The sequence below is a fragment of the Notolepis coatsorum genome (genome assembly GCF_963971535.1).
Source record: "Notolepis coatsorum genome assembly, chromosome: 18".
Classification (NCBI taxonomy): Eukaryota; Metazoa; Chordata; class Actinopteri; order Aulopiformes; family Paralepididae; genus Notolepis; species Notolepis coatsorum.
In genome coordinates, this window is record NC_140182.1 from 36,956,539 (window position 1) to 36,982,858 (window position 26,320).

The 26,320-nt window shown below is 46.4% G+C and overlaps 1 protein-coding gene across 1 annotated transcript in view; it reads left to right on the forward strand.

The window, feature by feature from the left end:
- LOC311245321 (UPF0606 protein KIAA1549) overlaps positions 1-26,320 on the forward strand; it is a 154,470-nt gene that overhangs the window by 79,190 nt on the left and 48,960 nt on the right. Inside the window, exons 6-9 of the mRNA XM_084335157.1 lie at positions 5,242-5,437; positions 15,400-15,459; positions 18,366-18,511; positions 25,751-25,928. Of these exons, the coding sequence (XP_084191283.1) occupies positions 5,242-5,437; positions 15,400-15,459; positions 18,366-18,511; positions 25,751-25,928 (580 nt within the window). The remainder of the gene's footprint in view (positions 1-5,241; positions 5,438-15,399; positions 15,460-18,365; positions 18,512-25,750; positions 25,929-26,320) is intronic.

Here is a 26,320-nt window from a genome sequence, read left to right on the forward strand (position 1 = left end):
GAGTCGATCGCACGCTTCCTCCGATACGTGCGGCGACAGCCAGTGACGTCTTTTCACTTGGCAGCGAGGACTCTCATTTGGTGAAGTGTAACGCATGGGAGGGCACGCTATCTCCACCAAGTCCTGCCCCCGCTGAGCAAGCGCCGAGACCTGACCTGTAGGCGTCGCTGTCCACAACGCCAGATTCCCACCCACCAGCTTCCCACCCCCTAATACTGCCAATTGTATTAGTATGAACGACCAGCAGGGACGCAGGAAGTACAGGTGCTGAGGGGGCTCCAGCACCCCCTGCTGGCGGGGAGTTGTAGCTGCCTGCAAGCAGCGTCAAAAGATTTACTAAAAATTTATACATAACTTTAATTTTTTTAGTTAGCATTTTAAGCAGTAGTTGGTTGTTTTTTTAAATGGTTGAAATCCACTATTTAATGATATTTTCTGTGTATCTGATCTGAGTCTGACGCACAATTGCAGCGCACAGACAGTTACACACACATCGGCGACGCCTACTACGTGAGGGAGAGGGGAGTTGGGAACCGCTGCGGCGCGCGAGGGGCCGGAGCCACCCCGCACTCAGGTTTTATGGTTCTCGTTAAGTCGGGCTTGCCCGGTCTTCCCCGGCCCCGGCTCACCCATCCTGTCGGTGGGGATCCGGTCACCGGTCGGGACAGAGCCCTGGGGACTTCAGGTATTTACTCTTGGTCGACGGGAAGGGGAGAGAGGCGCGCGCCTCAGCTCCTCAACAGACCCGTCCACCGTCTACCTCGGAACGGGGGACGGCAGAGGTAGACACTACTAATATTGATCTTTCAAATGAATGGAAAGTCGCGAATGATGCGCTTCGCGCATGCATTTAATATGACGTTATTATATGACTTCCCGCGGCCCTGACGACCAGCCAAGCTGGTAGCAACGCCGAGAGCTGGGCTCGAACCCAGCATCTCCTGCGTTGGTGACGAGCGCAATCTCCGCTACGCCGCCTGACCGCCCTGTGAAGTGCCCCTTTAAAGTTCCCTATGATGTAAACTGTCCACTGATACGCTTCACTCTTATAGTAAGGGAAATATATGGAAATCTGCTAACTAAATCCTTACCAATCAATTTCTTCACTAATGTGTTTGTAAAGGTATGTAGTAAGATGTATTAAAAAGTTGAAGTTCAAATCCTGTATGTTTTTTCGTAACAACTGCTCAAAGTCGAGGTACCGAATACCGATTTTCGAAAAATCTAAAATGTTCTGTTTGGCCTTGGGTAACTTGTGAGGGGTCAAACTAGGGGGTTTTCATGATTCTGAGTTGATTGCAATAATTAATTTTTCATTAAAATCATTCCTTGGTTGAAAAAAGGCCACGCCCACTCTTATATTTAAATTCGAAAGTAGCTTTATTTGTAGTTACAAGTAGTTACAAGTGCTGATCACTTTAGGAGTCAATCTCTGAGTCTTCTCCAGACTCACCACCATCATGACCACAATTCTTGCATGAAATTCCTTTACAGACTCCACATGCTGAGATGCACTTAACGCCATTCCTCTTGCAGCTGCACCGCCGGTTGCTGCAATCTCCGTTACAGTTGCAGCTTGTGAACTGCAGTAGCTCCTCAGGAGCCATGGGGTCTAGTGTTGGGACTGGCTCATAGCCATGTACACCTAATGTCCATCCATAGTCACTGGGGTTCAGAGACATACTCTGCTGACCAGAGTGTATCGCCCGGAGTGAGGAGTAGCTGGTCTTGTGTCACAGAAGAGGCGAGCTCAGTAATGGGAAGAAATGTGATGGTGTTTATCCCTGTCCTTGTTCTGTTGGTGAATGGAAGAATCCTCACTTCAGCTCCTCTCAGGATCTTAGCTCTGTCAAGTGCCTTCAACTTCACTCACAGCTGCTGTCGTCTGGGGATCTGGCAAAGATGGTGCCGGAGAGGTGACTTTGATCCAACCCACTGAATGGAAAGGAATGTTTCCCTGAATAGAGACAATTCTTAAATCTATATTGTCTCCGACAAACTGAGTGAATACATTGGTTGTTTCCCCAACCACCCGATTGTGATGGCTAGTTTCACTTCCACTGGCTATCGTAAATTATAGATCCTCAAGGTCAACCGCAACCTCATCATCGATCTGCTCATCAGTTTCTTCCACAATGGTATAAAGAGTATCAGAAGTATCTTGGATGCCATCTCCATTCCTGTCATTAAGGACGCAGTATTTGTAGTTTTGTGTCTCGGAATATGACTCTGTGTATCCCAGCTGGTGTAACTTGTTGAGAATCCATTTTGACCCAAATCTATGATCAAGTTGTATGGCAAGCCCCATCTATGGCAAAACTCCTGATCGAGGCTGACAGGCCTTTATGAAGTTCTGCCCCCAAATGGCTACTCTTTCGTCTGTCTTCACTATTGGCCTCAGGAACATCTGACTCTGGATGTGTTAGGGGAGGGGTTGGCGGAGCCCAATAGCAGAACACAGGAGGAGAGAGAATGGAGCGTTTTAGGTTGGCTTTAATGTTTACCCCCAAGCAGACAGGTTTACAACATCAGAATGTGCAACAGGTACAGGAATGTGCAATGGACGAGAGCAGGTGCACTCCTTGTGCAGCACAGGGTGTCCAGGTGGGAGGTGTACCAGAGCGGTGGTCCTGGGCACGGAGAGAACAAGATTAGGACAAGGTATTTCAACAAGGATAGAGTAGCAAGGCTAGGGTTCGTTGTCGTACCTAGGAAGTTAGGTTAACACTGACGAGGGTAGAGCAGGATCCGTGGGCTGAAGTAGTAGTTCGCTGACGATGGAATCCATCACAACGGTGTCAATTAGTGTCCCACTGGCAGCATGGGAATCCTGGGGTCGGATGCTGCCCATACAAGGGTGTGAGAGGATGAGGGGTGAGGAAGGCTCTCGCCGTGACTATGACAGGATGTCAGTCATACTGTGTGCTGTGGGGTATGACTTTGTCGTCATACCCCACATGCAACGTATGCAACGACCATGGCGATGTCGTTGCATACAAACTTTAGTGCAGTCTTTATGATCTGAGTCTTCTCATCTCCATGCTCAAGATTAGCATGATGCTCTCACAGAATGTTGTCTGTGTCATCTTTGAGGCAGAGCACATCTGCCCTTCTCTCCTGTGATGTGAAATACAAGGTGTCATGGAATTTATCTTGGAGTTTCTTCTTTAGCCAATACTTTGAATAAGAGAGGCTCTTATCTGGTGACAGATCAAACTGCTGTAGCTTTTTGTGGACTTGGTCAAGAGTCATCACCCCATGCTCGCGTTCTGAGTCTAACCAATCACAGAATTCAACAAAAACAGCCTCTCGTTCCTCATCAATTTCTTCCTTTGTCCTCTATCTTCAGTCTTGGAGTAATGGCCACCTGTCTCAAAAAGAGGTTTGCAGGGCAAATGGTACAGGGTTTCTTCTGCCACAAGGTCATTGATCCCTTCCAGACGTCCAACAACTTCAGTGCCCCAGTCATCCCCGCGACTCTGTGCTGTCTTCCGCAAGCTTGACTTCAGTCTATCGGCAGTCAAATTATCTGGCACTCTGTATCTCTTTCTAGCTTCCTCTGGAAGTTTTGTAGATCTGTGCAGGTTGGTTGCAAAGAATGCATACATTCTTGTACAGAAGCTGAATGGACCATGGACTTGTAGAACTGCATGCAGAAGCTGCACTGAAGTCAGAGCAAGTGCATCTTCTCTTCTTATTTGCTGACTCTTTCTCTGCCTTTAATGTTTGGCCTGAGTTCTTGGTGACTTCAACAAATCTGTTGTATAAATCATCTTTACACTTTTTGTGGTACCTGAGTATTCCTATGTTCTGAGCCTCCTTCAAACGCTCCAAAATCTTAGCATTTTCAACTACTTGTGCTTGTTCCAAAAAAGTAGGGTAGCCTTTAGGAGTTGGCTGTATCAGCCTCTGAGCTGGTGTCTCCGGGCTTTCACAAATGAAACAATTTAGCAAAGGTGGAGTCGAGTCCATCCATACTGCAGCTAGACTAATATGTCCTACAAAGTAGAATAAACATTGTATTATTCAGTCATAATATCATTATTTTGTGACATTAAAGACAATATCCAATATGTACAGTAGATGATTAACATTGTAATAGATATTATTGCAAAGGAAAATAGAAGATCTGCTTCACAGTAACGTTAAACACAAAAGATCCTGTCAGAGACAATACCTAATGGGCCAGAAAGCTAGCATTCAAGAAAATAAAATGATCATAAGATTCAGTTTGAGGTGTGTAATACATCATGGTAGTTGGATACAATCATGGAGTAATACATCATGGATTTCACGTTAGCTAGATAACCATGTTGTTGCGCCTAATGTTACATAGCTAACAAGTAAGAAAAGTTGACAACTAATCATGGAGTAATACAACATGGATTTAACGTTAGCTAGCTAACCATATTATTGTGCCTACTGTTACACAGCTAACAAGTAAGCAAAGTTGACAACTTGTACAGTATGTTACATTTCATTACCAAAGTAGTGACATGAAATATTTCAAGTAAAAAATTTAGATAATACTTACATATCAGGCGTAAAAAGCAGTCTGTCCATGATCAAATGAAGGTTGCAAATGGCTTCAGCATGTTAACTCTAAACTTCCTCACTCTGAATGCCAACCAACAATAATAATAATAATAATAATAATAATAATAATAATAATAATAATAATAATAATAATAATAATAATAATAATAATAATAATAATAATAATAATAATAATAATAATAATAATAATAATAAGTCCTAAAAGGGCAAATAGTAAAGTAATCAAAAAAAATGTATGCTAGCAGTGGAAAGGCATTGTGGGGGGGTGGGGGGCCGAGCGGGAAAGGTGGGCATAGCCATTTTTCCACAAAGGAATGATTTTAGTGAAAAATAAATGATTGCAATCAACTCAGAATCATGAAAACCCCATAGTTTGACCCCTCACAAGTTACCCAAGGCCAAACTGAACATTTTAGATTGTTCGAAAATCGGTATTCGGTACCTCAACTTTGAGTAGTTGTTACGAAAAAACATACAGGATTTGAACTTCAACTTTTTAATACATCTTACTACACACCTTTACAAACACATTAGTGAAGAAATTAATTGGTAAGGATTTAGTTTGCAGATCGGTCACATATCTGATAAAATGCCCTTACTATTAACTCTGTTCTCAACATGGTGAACCTTGAACACAAGGGGCTGCTGTTCTTCTAACGTCATTATCTCCTGTCTTGCTCTCAGATCGTGAACATCACCATGGCCGTGCCCGGAGGGCCCCAGCAGCGAGCGCCCAGAGAGCCGGTGGACGTCACCTTCGCCGTGCGCGGGCCCCGGGGCTACCTGCTGGGGTCGGAGGTCAGCGACCTGCTGATCAACCAGCTCAACATGGTGGAGTTCAGCTACTACATGGGCTTCCCCGTGCTGCAGATCGCTGAGCGTGAGTCCCGTAGACCTACTCTCTCTCTCTCTTGAGGCAAGCCAGTCCAACGTGTCATCGTCCAGGTCGATTAGACCACGATCGCCATTCGGTGGCCGGTGTTTGGGGCAGCTGCTCATTATATGTTCCACAGTTTGTAAGGAGAACACACTGGGCACTGTCCACGAGACCCCATTTCTGCATTGCTGCTCCAAAGCGTCCTATGCCTGTCCTCAGGCGGTTGAGGGTTGTCCATCGCTTTCGGGGCAGGTGCTGGCCAAGAACATCTGTGGGATCTTCAACGTAGTGGTGAAGCCTGGATGGTTCTGCAGACTTCCACTGGACCTACTGCACCGCTCCTACTCAACTGGAGAAAGAAGAACGTTCAATTCAATACTTGATCACAAAAAAGGCTGTTTTCGCACTACTGACGTTTATTGAATCCAACAGCACTTGATTGATGAATTCGAATTTGAATTCATGAGAGCTTTTTATATTGCTACGTGTAGTGAAGTCGATTAGAGAAACATAGTTGGTCTAAAGAGCATAAAAGGCATAATTAGGCTATAAGGTTTTCATTTATATTCAAGTATAGAAATAAATAGGTATCGATATCAGTAATGAAGGGTATTCAAACGATACCCTGCCCTACATACTCTACACCATGAACCTAACATCTGCCACCAGCCTAATCACTCACATGTCAATCCTCCTGGACATTTACAGGTAGGGAGACTTTAGCCAGCCTTTTCCAGAGCATGGACTTTTAGAGACTTTGATTGGCTAGTGATATTCTGTATTTTAATTTTTTTTTAATAAAAAAAAATTACGCTAATGATGCTAATTGTTGTGAAGGGCCAGATTAAACCGAATATATATATTTATTTATATATATATATTTAATTGTATTTGTATATTCTCTAATATTCCCTGATATCCCTTGTATATTCCTTGTACAATATGCATTGAATATCCATTCTAGCCTACTGAACATCCCATAATAGTCTCCATTCTACTATTGGTCGAGACCTTGGTGCCAGGCTGCCATACCCCTCAGACCCAGTTCAAACGTACCGCTCGACATGTACAAACAAGTCCTAGTTCCGCGTAGGAATTTGGCTACCGCACCACTAATGGGACTATTTGTTCATAGTGCGTATATATACTGCGCTACTAAAGTAGGACTTTCTTTTCAGTCCAGTTTCTTACCCTCCAATAGAGTCACAGACGTAAAGCCTCCCCGCGATGCCACGTGTGGGAGTAAGGCCAAGTTCGCCTACCATCGGTATTGAGACATCGTGTATATTAATATTTGAATAGTCATATTTGGCACTATATCGTCGAGTTGGACGTAGTCTATTAAGCTAATAATAGTCTGTTAATATATAGTGCTTCGTGCGGTGAGAATACTACCGTAGTCAGTACCCCATCGTTTCGGGCAGAGAACTGGCTGCTTACCCAGGGTGGTTGACCCTATGTGAAGCTGCACCCGAGGAGCCCCAGAGCCGACGAGCGAGTGGACCTGTATACCGGATTATTCTACCGACGACAGCCCGCCTTCCCAGGCACGGATTATGCTTTGGATGCTTTGATTATTCTATGGATAAAGACCCCCGACACTACCGTGTGTTGGAACCCCCCCCCCTGGAGAGGACACAAGGTGAGGAGACGCTCTGCAAGACGAGGTCTCTCCACATCTCTCCCCCGTGGACCGGAGAGAGCCGGCCCACAAAGAGTCCACCTGCTTTCATCTGTGGTCCAAGGATCGCCGGCGCATTGAACGGCACTACAGTGGGTTCTCCTGGGATACCCTTGGCCAGACGAGGCAGCTGGATTCTACCCCCCCCCCCCCCTCCTACTCCTGTCGGCTTACAAGCGACCGGATTAACCCCCTCTAGTGTATCCAGCCTATAATCATTAAAGTATCATTGCTGTTATTCCTTAACTATTCCAGGTCGTATATTTACCACCTGCGCCTTCAGAGATTGGACATTATCTATTGATATACCGACGAATACTCCTTGCCATAAAAGTGCATACTATTTCAATTCATAAATGTAATTAAGTGATTAAGTGTTTAGTCTACACACCATCGCTGTGTAGGCAATAAAGACCTGTTTCTAATTCGTACATTTGTGTTGGATCCGTTTCATCTACGTGAGAGTGTTCATGATAATATATTTATGCCGTGTACTGGGTGGCCGAATATTAAGTACAAAGGTAGTGGTAGTAAGTATCATATCTAGTAATACAGTCAGGGAATTGTACCCCTCAGTTACAATTGGTCCTTCGAGCCGGAGGGTAATTAGTGTAATATTAATATAGTGTTATTAATATTGAAATGGCCTATTATGAACACTCCACGAAACGATCCTCCTAACCAACGCCCGCAGCGCGAACGACGGCTCCCTCAGTACTTAGAGGCTTACGCTGTCAGTCAACAACCTAGTCTTCTACTAACAGTAAACGCGGTAAAACTAGAAAGTAAAAGTATGTCTAACCCCAACGCCCAGACTACCCCGACCATAGAGGCCCCTACGGGCTCTAATGTAACTGACCAAGTTCACGGTGGGGACCAGTGGGAACCAGACATGACTTCACACCCCGCCAGTACTGAAGAAGTAGTCCCCGATGAGTCCCGGGAGGAATACAACACTACCGAGAGAGAACTCGGCACGGAAGAAGACGGGGAGAGCACCGTGGAGATAGAGCTCCAAGGCTCCGCAAGGAGTACCCCGAGGGAAGGCTCCCCTATACAACCGCCTGCTCCAGAGGCAGAGAGGACCCTACAGCAGGCCTTCCTCATCAGCCTGAACGCCGCTGCTGAACGCGACCGACTGCAGATCCAGCAGCGAAGCGAACACGAGCAGATACATCTAGAAATAAGACGCATTCAGATGGAAGAGAATGTGGCCCGAGAACGAGCCGGTGCTCAACGGGACGCAGCGCGCGACAGACAGCAAGCGCAACTAATAGAACAGCTGATCAGACGGACAACACCCTCTCCCTCCGCCAGAGGCTCCAGGAACTCGTCTAGACACACCTCCAGGGCGGCATCCCCTAGCCGAGTAAACAACCCTGAACTTGACCAACAGACGAGGTCTATACCCCCCACAGACCACCTCCCCCCACCGGTCCAAGCGAGACCTAGCAACCGGGAAGGAGCAGCATATCCTGTGGAGAGGCTAAACCAGAGACTACAAGCACTGGATGACCTAACTGAAGACGAAGAGGAAGAGGAGGAGAACCACGCCCGAAGACAGCACAGTACTCTACCGGACCAGGAGGTCCGGTACAGCCCAGGCTATACTCCCGCGGAGCTGCGCTACAGACCCCCGACTCTATACACGGGTGAGCACGACGCACGACCCGCACCGAGGAACAGCACCTGGACAAGCGGGCCATGGTACACTGCCGGTACCAGCCCATACCAAGAAGCGGGAGGAGACTCGCCTAGGAGGCCTCTCCCCCAACGCTCGCCGATGTATCCACAGTCAGCGTCATACATTGGCACGCCTATGGTACCCGACTTCACCCAAGAGAACCGGGCCCAGTATACAGAACTCCGCATGTGTCTGGAGACCATGTTGGTGGATGTATTGGATGAACGCCACAAATACGCCATCCTACTGCAGCACTTAAAGGTGCCCCGCGCACATAATATAGCGCTCGCCTACGCGACTTCCACCACCCCATACACAGCAGCGCTGGTAGCATTGGACCAGAGGTATGGGCGCATATGGGATTACGTGATCCAGGAGATCCGACACATCGACCGCTTACCCCCAGCAATAGACAATCGAGCACTGGACGACCTGTCCATCAGAGTGCAGTCCCTGGTAGGGATGTTGGGAGCGCAAAGAGAGAAGGGGAAGTATGAACTTTACGCCAACTCAAATGTGGAAAGGATCCTGGAGAAGCTGCCGCCCGCTCGTCAGGAGCGCTTTAGGCGGCAGAGGGACCACAGAGACCCGAATGGCCCCGAACCGAACCTCCTCGATCTAGCAGACTTCCTGGCGAGAGAAGTCAGCAGCCTACGGCTAGATACATTCGGACGGAGCACCCCTGGCTCCAGAGAAGGAACCAGACGACTAAATGATGGAAGAAGATCGGTGACTGTGATGCACCAATCGGAGTCAGTACCGAGCAGCAGGAGCCACAGTACCCCCTCCAGAACGGAGAAGTGGAAGATAGTGTGCCCCTACTGTGAGAAAGAACACTGGCTAGCGCAATGTGACTCCTTCCCCAAGCTGAACGCGGAGGAAGCAGGTCAATGGATAAAGTCCAACAAGCGCTGTTTTCGCTGTGCGCGCTCACACATGGCAGCCGAATGCCGCTTAAAGAAAAGGTGCACCAAGTGCGATGGAGCCCATCTGGACATACTTCACGACAGTAACAGACGGCGCCCTTCACCTGCACCATCCAGCCGCAAAGCGAGCGTCATGTACATCGATCCCGCCAGCAGCAGTGGAGCCCGAGTACTCCTAAAAGTAGTGCGTGTGACACTAAGCTACCAGAATAAAGTCCTGGACACTTACGCCGTCCTCGATGACGGGTCAGAGAAGACCCTGCTGCTCGCCTCCGCTGCGGCCCAGCTAGGGCTGCGGGGAAGCGAAACCCAAATGACAATTCGGACAATAAGACGAGATTTGAAGACGATAAAGGGCGAGAATGTCTCATTCTCTATCGCAGCAAGCGGCCAGCCTGAGCGACGGTACCAGATTGCAGACGCTTTCACCAGCCAAGAAATAGGACTGTCGCGGTACACATACCCCGTCGCCAAGCTGATGGAGAAATATGCACATCTGCGCAAGTTACCGATCCCGCTCATAGACAATGCTATGCCGACCCTGTTGATAGGCTCCGACCATGCAGACCTCATTGTCCCGATAGACCGGGTTCATACCGGACCCCGAGGCTGTCCTGCAGCAGTCGAGACCCGTTTGGGATGGACTCTCCAAGGCCCGCTCGCCAAATCTCTCAACCGAAGTACAGCCACTAGATGTCTCCACTCCCGAGTCACAGAGGGAGAAACCGCACTCCTGCAACACGTAGAGCGGCTATGGAGCTTGGAACAAATGCCCTTTAAGAATGGAAAGAAAGACATTCGCTCTAAAGATGACATTTATGCCATTCACCTCCTCGAGACAGGGACCAAGAGAGTCCCGGTCAACGGCGTGTTGAGATACGCCACGCCACTCCTGCGGCGAGAAGGAATGCCTACTTTCCACGCCAAGACAGACGCCATAGAACGGTACCTGCTGAACACGGAGCGGCGCTTAGCCAAGAACCCCGCCCAAGAGAGTGTATACCGCGCTGAGATTGAGAAGCTCATCACAGCGGGACACGTCACAAAGATGGACATTAAAGAGGCTGACCAGACCACTGAATCGTGGTACGTGCCCCACCACAAGGTCCATCACAACGGTAAAGACCGCATAGCATTTAACTGCAGCTACCAGATCGGATCCCAAAATCTGAATAAAGAGTTACTGCCCGGTCCCACACTCGGCCCCTCCCTACTCGGCGTTCTACTCCGCTTCCGCCAGGAAAAGGTGGCCATCAGCGGGGACATTAAAGGAATGTTCCTGCAGGTGAGATTAGTAGAGGCGGACAAGCCCCTGTTACGGTTCCTATGGAGAGAGAAGCCAGGAGATGAGCACCCAGCCATCTACCAATGGGAAGTCCTCCCCTTCGGAACGACGTGCAGCCCCTGCTGTGCGACATTTGCACTACAGAAACATGTAGCAGAGGACCCAGCAGCGGACGAAGAGGTCCGACACAGCGTAAAGAACAGCTTCTACGTAGACAACTGTCTACAAAGCCTTTCAACCCAGGAAGAAGCCGAGGCTCTCCTGATTAAACTCCGCGCCTCATTGATCAAAGGCGGCTTTGATCTCAGGCAGTGGGCCAGCAGCGATCCGCAAGTACTGCGCAGCCTCTCCTCCGAGGACAAGGCAGCCAGCAGCGAGACCTGGATGGCTACAATCCCGGGAGAAGCCCAGGAGATGACCCTGGGATTGGTGTGGCGATTCAAAACAGATTCGCTTCACTACAGACACAAGCCCCTGACTACGGAGCAGGGAAGGCCGGCGGCGGCGCCGACCACCAGACGGAGTGTGTACACAACACTCGCCCGACAATATGACCCGCTAGGATGTATTCTACCGTACACCACCAGGGCAAAAATGATTGTACGAGCATTGTGGGACAAGGACCAGGGCTGGGACGACCCCATTCCCGCACACCTTGCATCCACCTGGAGAGAGTGGGAGATGGAGCTCCACTCACTCCCAGGCGTTAATATGCGCCGAAGCTACTTCCCACCCACGGTGAGGCCAGAGACATGTAAAATGGACTTACACGTCTTCAGTGACGCCTCAGAGGTCGCATACGGATCAGTAGCCTACTTACGGGCCCAAGACCAGGGGGGAGAGATCTACACAGCATTTGTCCTCGCCCGCTCGAGAGTAGCCCCACGCAAGCAACAATCTATCCCACGCCTAGAGCTCTGCGCAGCCCTAGCCGGAGCGCACCTAGCCACCCTCATCCAACGTGAGCTCACCATACCGGTGTCTAGAACAATCCTGTGGTCAGATTCCACGACGGTACTCGCCTGGATCAAATCGGACTCATGCAAGTACAAAGTCTTCGTGGGAGTCAGAGTCACAGAGATTCAAGACTTAACCGAAGAGTTAACCGGAGAAACAGAGTGGCGCTACGTTGATACAAAACAGAACCCAGCTGACGTCATCACCCGGGGGATGCCCCTGGATGACCTCACCCGTCGCAATGTCTACAGTGACGGCCCCGCATTCCTAAGACTCCCGGAAGGACAGTGGCCCATGCCTATCCCGAGGGCAGCAAGTCCAGAGGAGGTGGAAATTAAGAAGTCTGTGTTCTGTGGATTGAGCACCGTAGCCTCCACCGACCCTAACATAAACGATTGCACGTCCATAGAGAGTGCACAACAAAGAACATTCCTGCGGTACCACCCGGAGTGCAAGTCCCCCGCTGATATGTCAGCAGCTAACTACGAGGAAGCAGAATTGCTTCTACTGCAGCGAGCCCAGAGAGACTCGTTCCCCGATGAATTGGCCTGTCTACAGGGAGGAAAGCCCGTCCCATCCGACAGCAGATTAATTCACCTGGCCCCCGAGAGCGACGCTCACACCCTCATCAGAGTGGGTGGTCGCCTACGCAGAGCCCCCAATCTACCGGATGACATTAAATACCCGATCGTATTGAACAGCCGACACAAGGTCACAGAGCTGATTATAAAGAAATACGATGAGGATGTACATCACGCAGGAGCAGAAAGAGTCTTCGCGGAAATCAGACGTCGTTACTGGATCCTACAAGGAAGAGAGGCGGTACGACGCTTCCAACGAACATGTCTAGACTGCCGCAAGTGGCGCGCGCAGCCCAGCATACCAAGGATGGCTGACTTTCCTCCATGTCGCCTCCGAATCGGTGACAAGCCATTCCACTCAACGGGTATGGACTGCTTTGGCCCGCTGCACATAAAGAAAGGAAGAGGAACCGAGAAGCGGTGGGGTATTGTATTCAAATGCATGACCACCAGAGCGATACACATCGAGCTTCTCCCGACCATGAGCACAGACTCATTCCTTATGGCCTTCCGTAGATTCATATCACGGAAAGGAAGACCGTCTACCCTATTGTCCGATCATGGGACAAACTTTAAAGGCGGCGAAAGAGAGCTGAGAGAGAGCTTCCAAGCTATGGGCCCAGAACTTAAGACCCACCTCGCTCCAGCACAGGTTGATTTCCAATTCAACCCCCCAAACGCACCCCACTTCGGTGGCACTTGGGAACGAGAAGTGCGCTCCATAAAGACAGCCCTGTACGCAGTACTTGGGGCCCAGACTGTGGCGGAAGAAGTCCTAATGACAGTCCTCACGGAGATTGAGGGAGTACTTAACTCGAAGCCCCTCGGATATGTCTCCAGTGATGTGGCGGATATCGACCCAGTTACCCCCAACACACTCCTGATGGGGCGGCTAGATCCCACATTACCCCAGACAATGTACCGGCCTGAAGAAGCGAACGGCCGACGAATGTGGAGGTACAGCCAAGTATTAGCCGACAAGTTTTGGAACAGTTTCCTACTGCACTACCTACCGTCTCTACAGACCCGCCAGAAGTGGGTAAAGGAGAGAGACAATTTGACAGAAGGAACAGTCGTCATGATTATTGATCAATCACTGCCCAGAGCTATGTGGCCGGCCGGCCGCGTAAGCAAAGTGATCACCGGTGCCGACGGCAAGGTCCGAGCAGCTGAAGTGCTCGTCCAGGGTCGCACTTACACCCGTCCCGTGGCAAGGCTCATAGAACTGCCTCGACTCCCAGACATAAGTGCATGATGACCATGACCCTACAACCCTATGACTTTGTGAAGTTGACTGACCCCTACAGCAAACCCTTATGTGTAAATAGACAACGCGATTAATCTGTCTCCGTTTAACTGATTAGGTCCGGGACCTATTCAGGGGGTGGCTGTTGTGAAGGGCCAGATTAAACCGAATATATATATTTATTTATATATATATATTTAATTGTATTTGTATATTCTCTAATATTCCCTGATATCCCTTGTATATTCCTTGTACAATATGCATTGAATATCCATTCTAGCCTACTGAACATCCCATAATAGTCTCCATTCTACTATTGGTCGAGACCTTGGTGCCAGGCTGCCATACCCCTCAGACCCAGTTCAAACGTACCGCTCGACATGTACGAACAAGTCCTAGTTCCGCGTAGGAATTTGGCTACCGCACCACTAATGGGACTATTTGTTCATAGTGCGTATATATACTGCGCTACTAAAGTAGGACTTTCTTTTCAGTCCAGTTTCTTACCCTCCAATAGAGTCACAGACGTAAAGCCTCCCCGCGATGCCACGTGTGGGAGTAAGGCCAAGTTCGCCTACCATCGGTATTGAGACATCGTGTATATTAATATTTGAATAGTCATATTTGGCACTATATCGTCGAGTTGGACGTAGTCTATTAAGCTAATAATAGTCTGTTAATATATAGTGCTTCGTGCGGTGAGAATACTACCGTAGTCAGTACCCCATCGTTTCGGGCAGAGAACTGGCTGCTTACCCAGGGTGGTTGACCCTATGTGAAGCTGCACCCGAGGAGCCCCAGAGCCGACGAGCGAGTGGACCTGTATACCGGATTATTCTACCGACGACAGCCCGCCTTCCCAGGCACGGATTATGCTTTGGATGCTTTGATTATTCTATGGATAAAGACCCCCGACACTACCGTGTGTTGGAACCCCCCCCCCCTGGAGAGGACACAAGGTGAGGAGACGCTCTGCAAGACGAGGTCTCTCCACATCTCTCCCCCGTGGACCGGAGAGAGCCGGCCCACAAAGAGTCCACCTGCTTTCATCTGTGGTCCAAGGATCGCCGGCGCATTGAACGGCACTACAGTGGGTTCTCCTGGGATACCCTTGGCCGGACGAGGCAGCTGGATTCTACCCCCCCCCCCCTCCTACTCCTGTCGGCTTACAAGCGACCGGATTAACCCCCTCTAGTGTATCCAGCCTATAATCATTAAAGTATCATTGCTGTTATTCCTTAACTATTCCAGGTCGTATATTTACCACCTGCGCCTTCAGAGATTGGACATTATCTATTGATATACCGACGAATACTCCTTGCCATAAAAGTGCATACTATTTCAATTCATAAATGTAATTAAGTGATTAAGTGTTTAGTCTACACACCATCGCTGTGTAGGCAATAAAGACCTGTTTCTAATTCGTACATTTGTGTTGGATCCGTTTCATCTACGTGAGAGTGTTCATGATAATATATTTATGCCGTGTACTGGGTGGCCGAATATTAAGTACAAAGGTAGTGGTAGTAAGTATCATATCTAGTAATACAGTCAGGGAATTGTACCCCTCAGTTACACTAATGATGATCTCTTCTTCTCCAATAGCTTTCCATTACCCGGAGTTGAACACTACACAGTTGCTTCGCTCCTCTTGGGTTAGAACAGGTACTGTAAGATCTTATTTATTCATTGAGAAAATGTATTAAATATATACTGTATATATGTCTTTAAAGGTATCCAATGGCGTTTTTGACCACTACTTGATGCACACAATAGGAGAACAGAGGGAATTGTGTATCACAGGTTTTTCCAGCATGCGCACAAGGGCGCATGAGCACGACACGAGCACACTGATGATGTAGAACACAAGTGCACTGGAGGCGTGTCAGCATGCCCATGTGCTTCAAATTGATTGGTCTATATGATGAATGAATGATTTTTATTTCTGTCTTCTTTTACAAAGCATTGAGCAATGTACAGTAGTAGGACATTTATAAAAAAGAAAATGAAAGAAAATGACTGAAAAGGTGTAGGCTGAAGCCGAGGCTTATAATTGCCTACCCTTTTTACATTACATTATAAAAAAAATTATAATAAAAAATATATAATTCAGTACATAATTTTTCCAAAACAAAAGGTTATAAAAGTTTCAGTTTTATATACAAAATGTATACACAATTATTTATTCATTTTTTATATATTTCTTTTGTCACGATTTTAATAAAGTTATGTTATAATAAAATAAAATATAATTAGGGTAATAATAAGGTTTTATATTTATGTACTGTATCGAACTACACATTTCTTATTCGTTGTCACAGTTATTCCATAGTTTTACCCCTTTAACAGATATACATCGACTTTTTATATTAACCTTGCCTTTGTGATATTGAAGACACAAGTTCCCCTGAGTTTAAACCGGCTTTCTCTAGTTTGGAACAACTCCTGAATGCAGCTTGGAAGTGAGTGGTTATGTGCTTTATACATTATTATTGCAGTGCTAAGATCAACAAGATCTTCCAATTTTAAGGTATTTGATTTAATAAAGAGTCAAATCAAAATCGAACCAGCTTAACTGCCTGTCAATCAAAGGAGGTCGGACTCATTACAACTTAGTCGAAAGTAAATGTAGGTGCTGTAAGTGGTATTTTTAGTTTATGTGTGTAGGATGTGGCTAAGTGATGGAAACAGTCTGAGGCAGGTTTTCATCCCCCAGTGTTTTGTTTAAATTTTATTTAAATTGTTTTGTTCACCAATGGAAACAAGTCTACAGCATACTATTTACAATAACGTAACATTTCCATACAAAGAAATGCTATTTGAAAATTTGAGAAAATAAAATACTAAACATTAACAACAATACTTAACTTTCTAAACAATAATTATCACACAAAAACTAGGCCCATGGTTATGGGAACTAACTCTGCTATCTCAAGCACGGCTGTGTCTCTCTTCCCAACCTGAGAGGAGCTTCTGTCACAGGCTTTATCCTGGAAGCTCCTCCTACAGAGACAAACCCAAAGCAGCACACAATCAATCAAGAAATACAGACATTATTTCAAGACTTGATTGATTGATTGAATGAAAATTGTATTAACAGATTGCAGAATGGGTACAATACAGTACGGCTCAATACACACAATTGTTAAGGGGATGCAGACCAGAGAAAGACTTTCGTCTTGTTTACATCAGGGTCCCCCATTTTCAATTCATAATGAATTGTAAGTAAGGGTGCAACTTGCACCGTGCAATCCATTCTTTTTGGATCTAGCCCTTAAATAATTCTGTACAAAATAGATACATTTTTATTCCATACTGACCTATGATTACAAACATCAAAAAGTGTGTAGGGCACTAAAAGTATATTCCCTTCATACTATAAAACCCCCCTCTGTACTCTACCACACCTGGTACATTCCGGATCTCCCTTCTAGAATAGGTTTTGGTTGGTTAGAGAACCAAGTGTGGGAGAGCACACTTTTTTTTTATCGACAGCATTCGTTTGTCTTTTATGTACATGGGCTTAACCAGCATACATGTAAGATACAAACAATGACATAAGCTAAATGGCTGCCTAGCATGACCACATGTGGGGACCAGGGCTAAATCAATTAGACTGTTAGGGGTAATAATTGCAATTCAGATAACCCATTAACCATACACAACTATCCACAATTCTATCTTCTATGCAAGATGTTATTATAAATAGAATAGTGGTGTGTGTGTATTGCCAATGTGCATCCTACTTGCATGGGATAGCCCCATAACATTGTGTTAAATAGTTCTACATTTCAGTCATCACTGATAGAAAGTGTTTGGTCAGTAACATGGGTCTCCCAGTCCCTCAGCTCTGCAGTAAACAGAAAATACATTTAATGGTATCCCTTCCCACTTTATCCAACCAAGAGAGAGAACTCCACACTGCAAAAATGGAAAAGATAAGAAATAAAAACTAGTTGTATGTGTGCTTGAAACAATTAAAATAATCTACCAGTGCATTAAGCTAATTTGGCTTGGCAAGATTCTTGAAATAAGTACAAATATATAGGGTTCTCTCTCCTGATTGGATAAAGTGAGAAGGGATACAGTACCATTAAATGTATTTTCTGTTTACTGCAGAGCGGAGGGACCAGAGAATGCATTTTGTTTCCTGCAGAGCATTTGGGACTGTTACTGACCAGACACTCTATATCAGTAATGGTTGTCATGAGTGTAGAGCTAGTCTTTTAACTGTAACTGTAGACCACTTATTTTAACAAACAGAAAACACCACATACAGCACAGATGGGATGTAAACATTGCAGACATAGCAAGAGCAAAGAAAACAGGGGGAAAATGGACTTTGCAAAGGCTATATGAGGTAGGACATGTATTCAGATTGTAGACTATAGATCAACAATAGAAAACTATTGGTCTATTTGGTGGGAAACTGAGCTGAACAGAAACTGAGCCGTTTACAAGAAAGTTCTGTTGGATACCTTTAACTCTTCTGAATAATAACATGCTCTCAAAGTGTGACTGGAGACGTCCATCTCGGTGACCCTCCTCTTTCGCCTGCTGTCTGTGTCTAGTGCTCCTGGGGGTGCTGGATCAAAGAGTGGGCGAGCGGACCTTCCAGGCCAAGATGGAGCGCCGTCTGGCCCTGCTGCTGGGCGAGGCCCAGAGGCTGACCAGGCGCGTGAAGAGAGCCACCAGCGCGGGCAACGCCAGTGTCCAGGTATTCAGGAAAACAAATCTTAGGTGGTACTGTTGGAGATGCGCTTACCGTCAGACAAGAAGATAAGACACCGATTCCCGTTCAGTAGAAAGCTATCCGGCTGCAAGCTAGCCTAGCTTAGCACAAACAAATGGAAGCGGGTACGGACCACTAGCCTAGCTTAAAACTCTGGCATAGGTGTTTTTGGTCAACAGCTAGGCTATTTCCCATAATGTTGGTGTGTTCCTTTTCAGGAAAGGTCTACAGTATATGCATATCGCAAAATGCTTTGACGAAAAACAGGCGCTAAAAGTTGAATAAAAACGTGTCCACATAGAATATGATGATGTTACTGTGTGTTGACACTACATCCCTCACCAGTTAAAATAACATTTTGAAATAAAGCACATATGGAGTAGTATATTGTGTATACTGTACATCCTTCAATTCTTCCTTCAAACAATTCCTTCAATTGTTTAAAGGTCAAATCTGTAATGCCTTCAAACGGCGATCTCTAGGCAAAAGAGCCCCGCTTGGTATTGCGCTTTGTTTACATTTTATTTTGTTTTGGTTCTGTGTGGGTTGGAGTTGAGTGGGGGATAGGAGAGGGGTTGCTATTGCTGGCCACACACATCAGTCTCTGCCAGGAGAGGTCTGGAGAAATTCACACTATAATAACTTACTAAACTCCAACCCACTCAAAGTCCAATACCAAGCGGGGTTCTTTTGACTGGAGCTTGACAGCATATATGGAATTTTAAATCTGGTGTACATAGCTTGTTATGTTACGTTTGTTGTGTGGTCTAATGTCCGTCGGTGTACTGTACGGTGTGCATGTCCTCTGTCCTGTACCCTGAAAAGACACTACTGGATCTCATTCAGCCTTATGCAAAAATAATATGGCGGGGGGTTCCTTTAGATGGTTAAAAACAGGTTTGTAGATGGACTGGACTATTGTATTCCCTGGTGATAATCCTCTGTAATATGTATTGGGAATATGCTTACTGTCCAGGTTAAGCGCAGTACAAAATGAAATCCTTAAGCTGGCTGGGCCCATGGCGGGTTAATATGCAGGTGGTGTGGCAGCTGTTAATCAATTGCGCAATGTTCATCTCACAATCGCAACTTTCGGACTCAAAGAGGTTTAGCAGATTGCCCAGTAAATGTGGTAAAAGCTTCCTTCCTTGCAGCATTTACTACCTCACTCTTGCCCCGGCTGGAGGAGCTCTCTCTCTCCGTCTCTCGAGGGGCACTGAAGGCTCATTATGTGGGTCTCTTAGTGTCTGTAGCGACTGAAAGCCTGGCTGCTTTGCTAATCAGCCTCTATCTTTTGTGGGTTGCCTCCTCCGCACCTGCTCGGCTCACGCTCCGAGGGGACAGGATAGGGGGCCGAGTCGCCATGGCAACAACATCCCATTCAGCTCGGGGGGGAGCGACGCCACTCAAAGACCACAACCTTGTCCCAAGTCGCCTCTTCTTTCTCCTCTTCTTCACTCGGACTCCCCCGGTCCTGTTACACTTGATGGTCGCTGTGGTCGAGCGCACGGGGCTGCTAATAGCTGATCAATTATTAAACTGACTCTCTATCCTCTGTCTGTGTATCCTGCATTCAGACTGGTCATAGAGACAGGTTCAGTTGGAGAGAGAGAGAGAGAGAGAGAGAGAGAGAGAGAGAGAGAGAGAGAGACACTCAAAGAGAGGAAGCGGGAGAGAGCTGAATTAGAGACTTGGAGAGAGAGACAGAGGGAGAGGAAGAGGGACACTCAAAGTGAGGGAGAGAGTTGGATTAAAGACTCAGATAGACAGATAGAGAGAGTGAAAAAGAGAGAGAGAAACTCAGAACAGAGGGAGAGGAAGTGGGAGAGAGCTGAATTAGAGACTGGACGGTCAGACTGGGAGAAAAATAGGTTAAAGAAAAAGAGGGTTAGGAGAGAGACTCAAGAAGACACAGAGAGAGAGACAAGAGATGTATATTTCCTATGACCTCTGTGTAAAGTGAGCGCACAAGTTGCTCTTTTTCTCATACACAATTTCAGCTGACCCCTTTCCTCCTACTGTGCGCTATAGCGCCGATTTCATCAACTAGTGGTCAAAAACCTTGAACTCTTTCATCCACTGGACATGGCCCTGGTGTATTTATAGATTCACCAGACAGTCTGTCAGCAGACAGTAGAGATTTAGCACACCTGAGTCCAAGGTGACAGGTCGCGTAGGAGAAGACAGAGGGGTTGATATTAAAGAACAGGACTGGGTGACGGCACTGATTACCCGATACTCGATTCACAAGGTTCCGATTCAATTCGATTTAAATTCGATATGGATGAAATTAGGTTTGAGTTTCAGGGGGCCGGCACCTGCCATTGTAAAAAAAAAATCTTCACTTGCAATTGAACAACGTTTAGGGACGAGAACCCTCATCGGGTTGTCATTGAAGACACGGTAGAGACCGTCTTGTAATATTCTTATAATAGTCTTAATGCCAAAATGTCTCGTGGGTTGTTGTTAGACAAACTTAACGTCACGGTGACCAAATTCGTCCACATTTTTATAGGATTCTATCACATTTTCATAACAATAGCGAATATAACTTACCCTGCGTTGTTTTCATTGAGGTTTCTTACAAATTAACGATGTTTTATTTGTCCTTTATATGTGGATAACATTAAAATCTTAAATTGTACCATTATGTTCCCCTTTAGACAACAAACATAATGCTAATGATGCACTTTTCAATTAGGTGACCATTCTCGGTCACTATATTCAGGTCGCATTAATAGTTTAACGCTCCTCAGATCCTTCCTAATCCGGTGCTGACCTGTGAACTAGGTGCTAAAGGTCTTGGGATTTGTAGTCATTTTGTAGTCATAACATTTTCACCTTTTAAACCAATGCTGCCATCTACTGACAACAGAAAGTGTTGTGTATAACGTTAAGTTGATGGGCTACCCGCACTTGTAAACACCGTCGCCAAAAACACATTCTAGAGATTCCCACTTTTTACTGGTACATACATTCATATCTAATAGTCTTTAGATGACTAATTATAGATGAATACTCATGAAATTTGATATATATATATACTCTAAAATAAGTATAATTTAACTTCACCTACCTGTCGACATGAAATTCCCAAACGCTGACAGTAAAAAAAGCCTGGATGTCGCGCAAAATGGGGCGTGACCGAATTTGGTTTTGGGCATTCCCAGACAAAGAGAGTGACCGAGATTGGTCTACGTTCCGTTACCATCCACTGACAAAATTTGCCAGCATGCATTTAGTTGGTGGCGGGCGTTAATTTCCCTGAGATTTAGTCTCCCTCGGTGTCCGTCTATAGGGCTGAGAGCAAATATGCAGAGGTGTGGATTATACCGACAATATACAGTATACAAATATAGCGTTACATACTGTATATTTTGGGTTAATCAATCATTTCGAATGCACTGTGACACAAGATATATCATATCACATTGTAATACTGTCAAATAGTGTTACAAATAGTGTTACACCATAAAATCTAAGATAAATATTGTGATATGATATCGCCCGGCCCTATGTCAGTCTCTTGTACTATGATTAGATTCATGAATGTGAATGTGTGTTGCTGGCAGAAATGTGATCATGAGCTCGTGTTCCTTCAAGACCTTTGGAAGGAAGTGCTGACGTGGAGGAGACTTGAGCTCCAGTCGTTTTGTCTTTGCACTTCAAAGACACTCGTATTCCAAGTCAGGGTATAAATAACAGTGAGGCGGTGCAAGGTGACTGATTTAGTAAAAAAGAACTCCTCTCTCTCTCTCTCTCTCTCTCTCTCTCTCTCTCTCTCTCTCTCTCTCTCTCTCTCTCTCTCTCTCTCTCTACCTCTCTCTCTCTACCTCTCTCTCCCTCCCCCTAATTCACACACAAACTCACTTACACACACAATACACAGTTGTCTCACTGACACACATGCCTCTCTTTTACTCACACATGTCTTCACACACAGACTGCATACATACATACATACATACACGCACGCGCACACACACACACACACACACACACACACACACACACACACACACACACACACACACACACACACACACACACACACACACACACACACACACACACACAAACACCTCTCACTTACACACACACACCTTCCTCTCATTCATACATACATGCATGCACATACTCTTCTCTCACTAGCAGAAACACACACCTGTGTTTTACTCACATACACAGCCTCCATGAACACATATACATACAGTACCTCTCTCACGTGCATGCACACACACACACACACACACACACACACACACACACACACACACACACACACACACACACACACACACACACACACACACACACACACCTTCCCCACTCACTCACACACACCTTCCCTGCTCACTCACACACAAATACACCTCTCCCACTGCCACATACACACACACACACACACACACACACATCACGTGGACATCTTGCTCCGTCATGACAGAATCAGTGCGGTTGTGTCACCTTGGAGAACGGCACCAGACCAACTAAGAGGGCGGGGGAGGGGAGTGTTCAGACGGCGTCACACACACACACACATGCACACACACACACACACACACACACACACACACACACACACACACACACACACACACACACACACACACACACACACACACACACACACACACACACACACACACACACACACACACACACACACACACACACACACACACACACACACACACACACACATCTTTCCACCCAATAACCTTACCCCTGGCTGAGAGAGATATTTTTCTATGTCAGATTAGAGAAGACCTCTGCTCTTCTCTTCCCAGCGCTGCAGACTGCAGACTGTGCACAGCCTCAGACTAGGCAGCCTGCAGTACATATTTGCATACCTGTAACAAGCTGTTTCTGAAGTTTTTCATATCTACACTCTGAGCGGCGACCAGCAGGTGATTTAGTCTTCAGCCTCCCAGATGTATGATCTCACAGTGAGAACATTCTAATGATGATGCCTAAATGACTGCTGGCTTGAAAGAAGAAAAAAAAATCCAAAACACTTCCAGCTGAAAGGGCTGATGGTTGGACATTTTCCGAGTTTACCACCAGGAAATTGCACTGGAACGGCCGACCAAATGCTAAATACCAGTGGTAAACTCGGGCAGGTTCCATGATACTCAAGTTTATGAGTCGAGACCCTTCACCTTTTGTGGTACAAATATACTTTATTATGAACAAGGATATGATGTTGACATCGCTGGGATTATAAAAAATCACTCAAATGATCTGCATCAAGAAAAAAAGGTTGAATAATCTGATTGAATCTGCTGCCATGCATCTGATTGGTCCTGACTTTACGACCTTGCATCTGATTGGTCCTGACTTTACGACCTCACTAGCGCACCCGAACGCTGTCGCCTTGTATTTACCATTCAGTCACATGATACATTTCCGACTTGACAAGTTGACGAGAAATAACCGAACACACCATCATGTTTTCAGTTTCAGTTTATTTGTTAGAGAGGGACAACGTACATTAACACATTGACCGCCACAGCAGGGGGCGCTGATACCCCATTCATCGCCAGGTCTTTATTCAATGGATATAGTTTTAGACTGACATTTGCGAGTGCTTAAAATATATCTTATATTAATATCAATCGGTCTAATAACGCCGTCGACCCTCAGTGAGTTGCTTCTAGTCAACATGCCCGAGACAGATTGTTTTTTTTTATCCGTACATTTCCGTTATATACCGTTTTGAATAGAGTATGGTTTGGGTGTTTTTCAGTAATTCCAGGAAAAAGGCGAGAAAAGACATTTTACTGTAATCCAGTCATCACTTTGTAATTTTTCGGCTGATTATCTAATCATCCGGAAATCAACGCTAGATTATCATTAGTATGTCTCCTCGTCCATACATGAAATGACCGTCATAGCGGGGCGCTCCCCCCCCCCCCCCCCCCCCCCCACCACAACCAACGGTAAACAGCCATACACGGTTCACACAGATAGCTGTGATCGCGGTAGAAATAAATGTCAGATCAACGATCAAATTCATATATAATGTTCTTACCTTGTATCTGATGTAATGCAAAAGAGATAATCCAAATATCTGATCGCAATTCCAAATAATGCTTGTGGAGGTCCGCACCACACTACCGACGTTTCACAATGACGGGCGGGCGGGGTTACTGTTGCATGCCATCGTTGTATAGAACAGGCTCGCCTGAATATTTAAACCCTGCCCGCCCGGCTCAGATCGCCTCCTAAAACACACCAGCAAATTTTCAATGAGATGCAATAGCTCCACCTGGCAGTAGAGGGCGGTGTTGACCGTCTGCCAGCTCAGACAGGCTCTGAAGGGTCTGCAGAGGCTGCAGCTATGAATTATGAATCTCGAATAAAAAAATAACGATCCCAAAAACGAGTAAACTTGTTATTGGCGTTATTCGATTGGCGGCCGATAACGAGTGAACTCGTTGTTGGCGGCCATTGAGTTAAGGAACATTTTATAAAAAAACTGTAAATGTACCCAATTGTAGCCAAAAGGCTCGTTTACATTGGCAGTCCCCCTGCCAGAAATAATGGGCTAGTACCACTACCTAGTACAAAAAAGATTAAAAGACAAGTACAAACACATTAGCAATAACATACATAATTTAACCCTTAGATATATTCACATCTTTGGTTATCTATCAACCAATTCCTAAGAATTGGAATGTGGCGCAGTGGGCAAGGCGCTCGCCACTAACGCAGGAGATGCTGGGTTCGAGCCCAGCTCTCTGCGTTGCTTCCGGCTTGGCTGGTCGTTCATACTAATACAATTGGCAGTATTAGGGGGTGGGAAAGCCGGTGGGTGGGGATCGGACGTTGTGGACAGCGACTCCTACAGGTCGGTTGGTGCGCCTGTACAGCAGACTCAGGAAGCAACGGGGGCAGCGTGAGCCTCCCACGTGTTACTCCTCGCCGCTGAGAGATCGCGCTGTGCAGGTGAAAATATGCGACAGCTGCCTCCTTGTGTACCGGAGGGGACACGTGATGCAAGGCTTCGTCCACATTGCAGCCGACCAGTGGGAGGCATGGTCTAACAACGCTCGAGACAGGGGAGGGTAGAATTGGATAATACAAAATTGGGATGGGAGAAAAATAGAAAATGGGGGAAAAAAGTAGATAAAAAAAAATAAAATTGAATTCCTAACATTCCTAATGTTTTAGCGATGATGACCAGTAAGTGACGTGACAACGGCCCCCTCCTCCCCACAGATTGTGAGTACCAGTCGGCTGGTCGGTGTGGATCACCCCCTGGAGACGGTGTACTTTGTGGAGGGTCCCGGTGGCCAGAGGCAGCCTGCGGTCACCACAGCTGACCTGCTCAACGGCCTGGACGTCCAGAGGGCCGCCATCGTCCTGGGATACCGTGTCCAAGGCATCCTGGCTCAGCGTGAGTATAGCTCTGAGACACCACACCATATCCAGGGCAGGAATTAGAGGAGCTACCTCTGTACCTTGGAATTTGGAATGAGGACCACATGGATTAATCCACATCTGAATGCACAGAACGAGCATGTCATCGTAACGGTTCAGTCTGGCCTGACAACGAGGTATTGTTCGAACTTATATCATGGTGTGGAATCAATAAATTTTGTCCATGGTATGATATTTATGATTGTGTATGAAGAAACTCTGATTGTATTGATTCCATGTGGCAAATAAAACTCTGAATCTGAATCTGAATCTCTAAGTTCCGTAACACTGTAACACAGAACTTAAAGATTGATTCCACTGGTGTGTGTGCCTGGTGCCCTAGCACTGTGGCCTGATGCCCTGGCACTG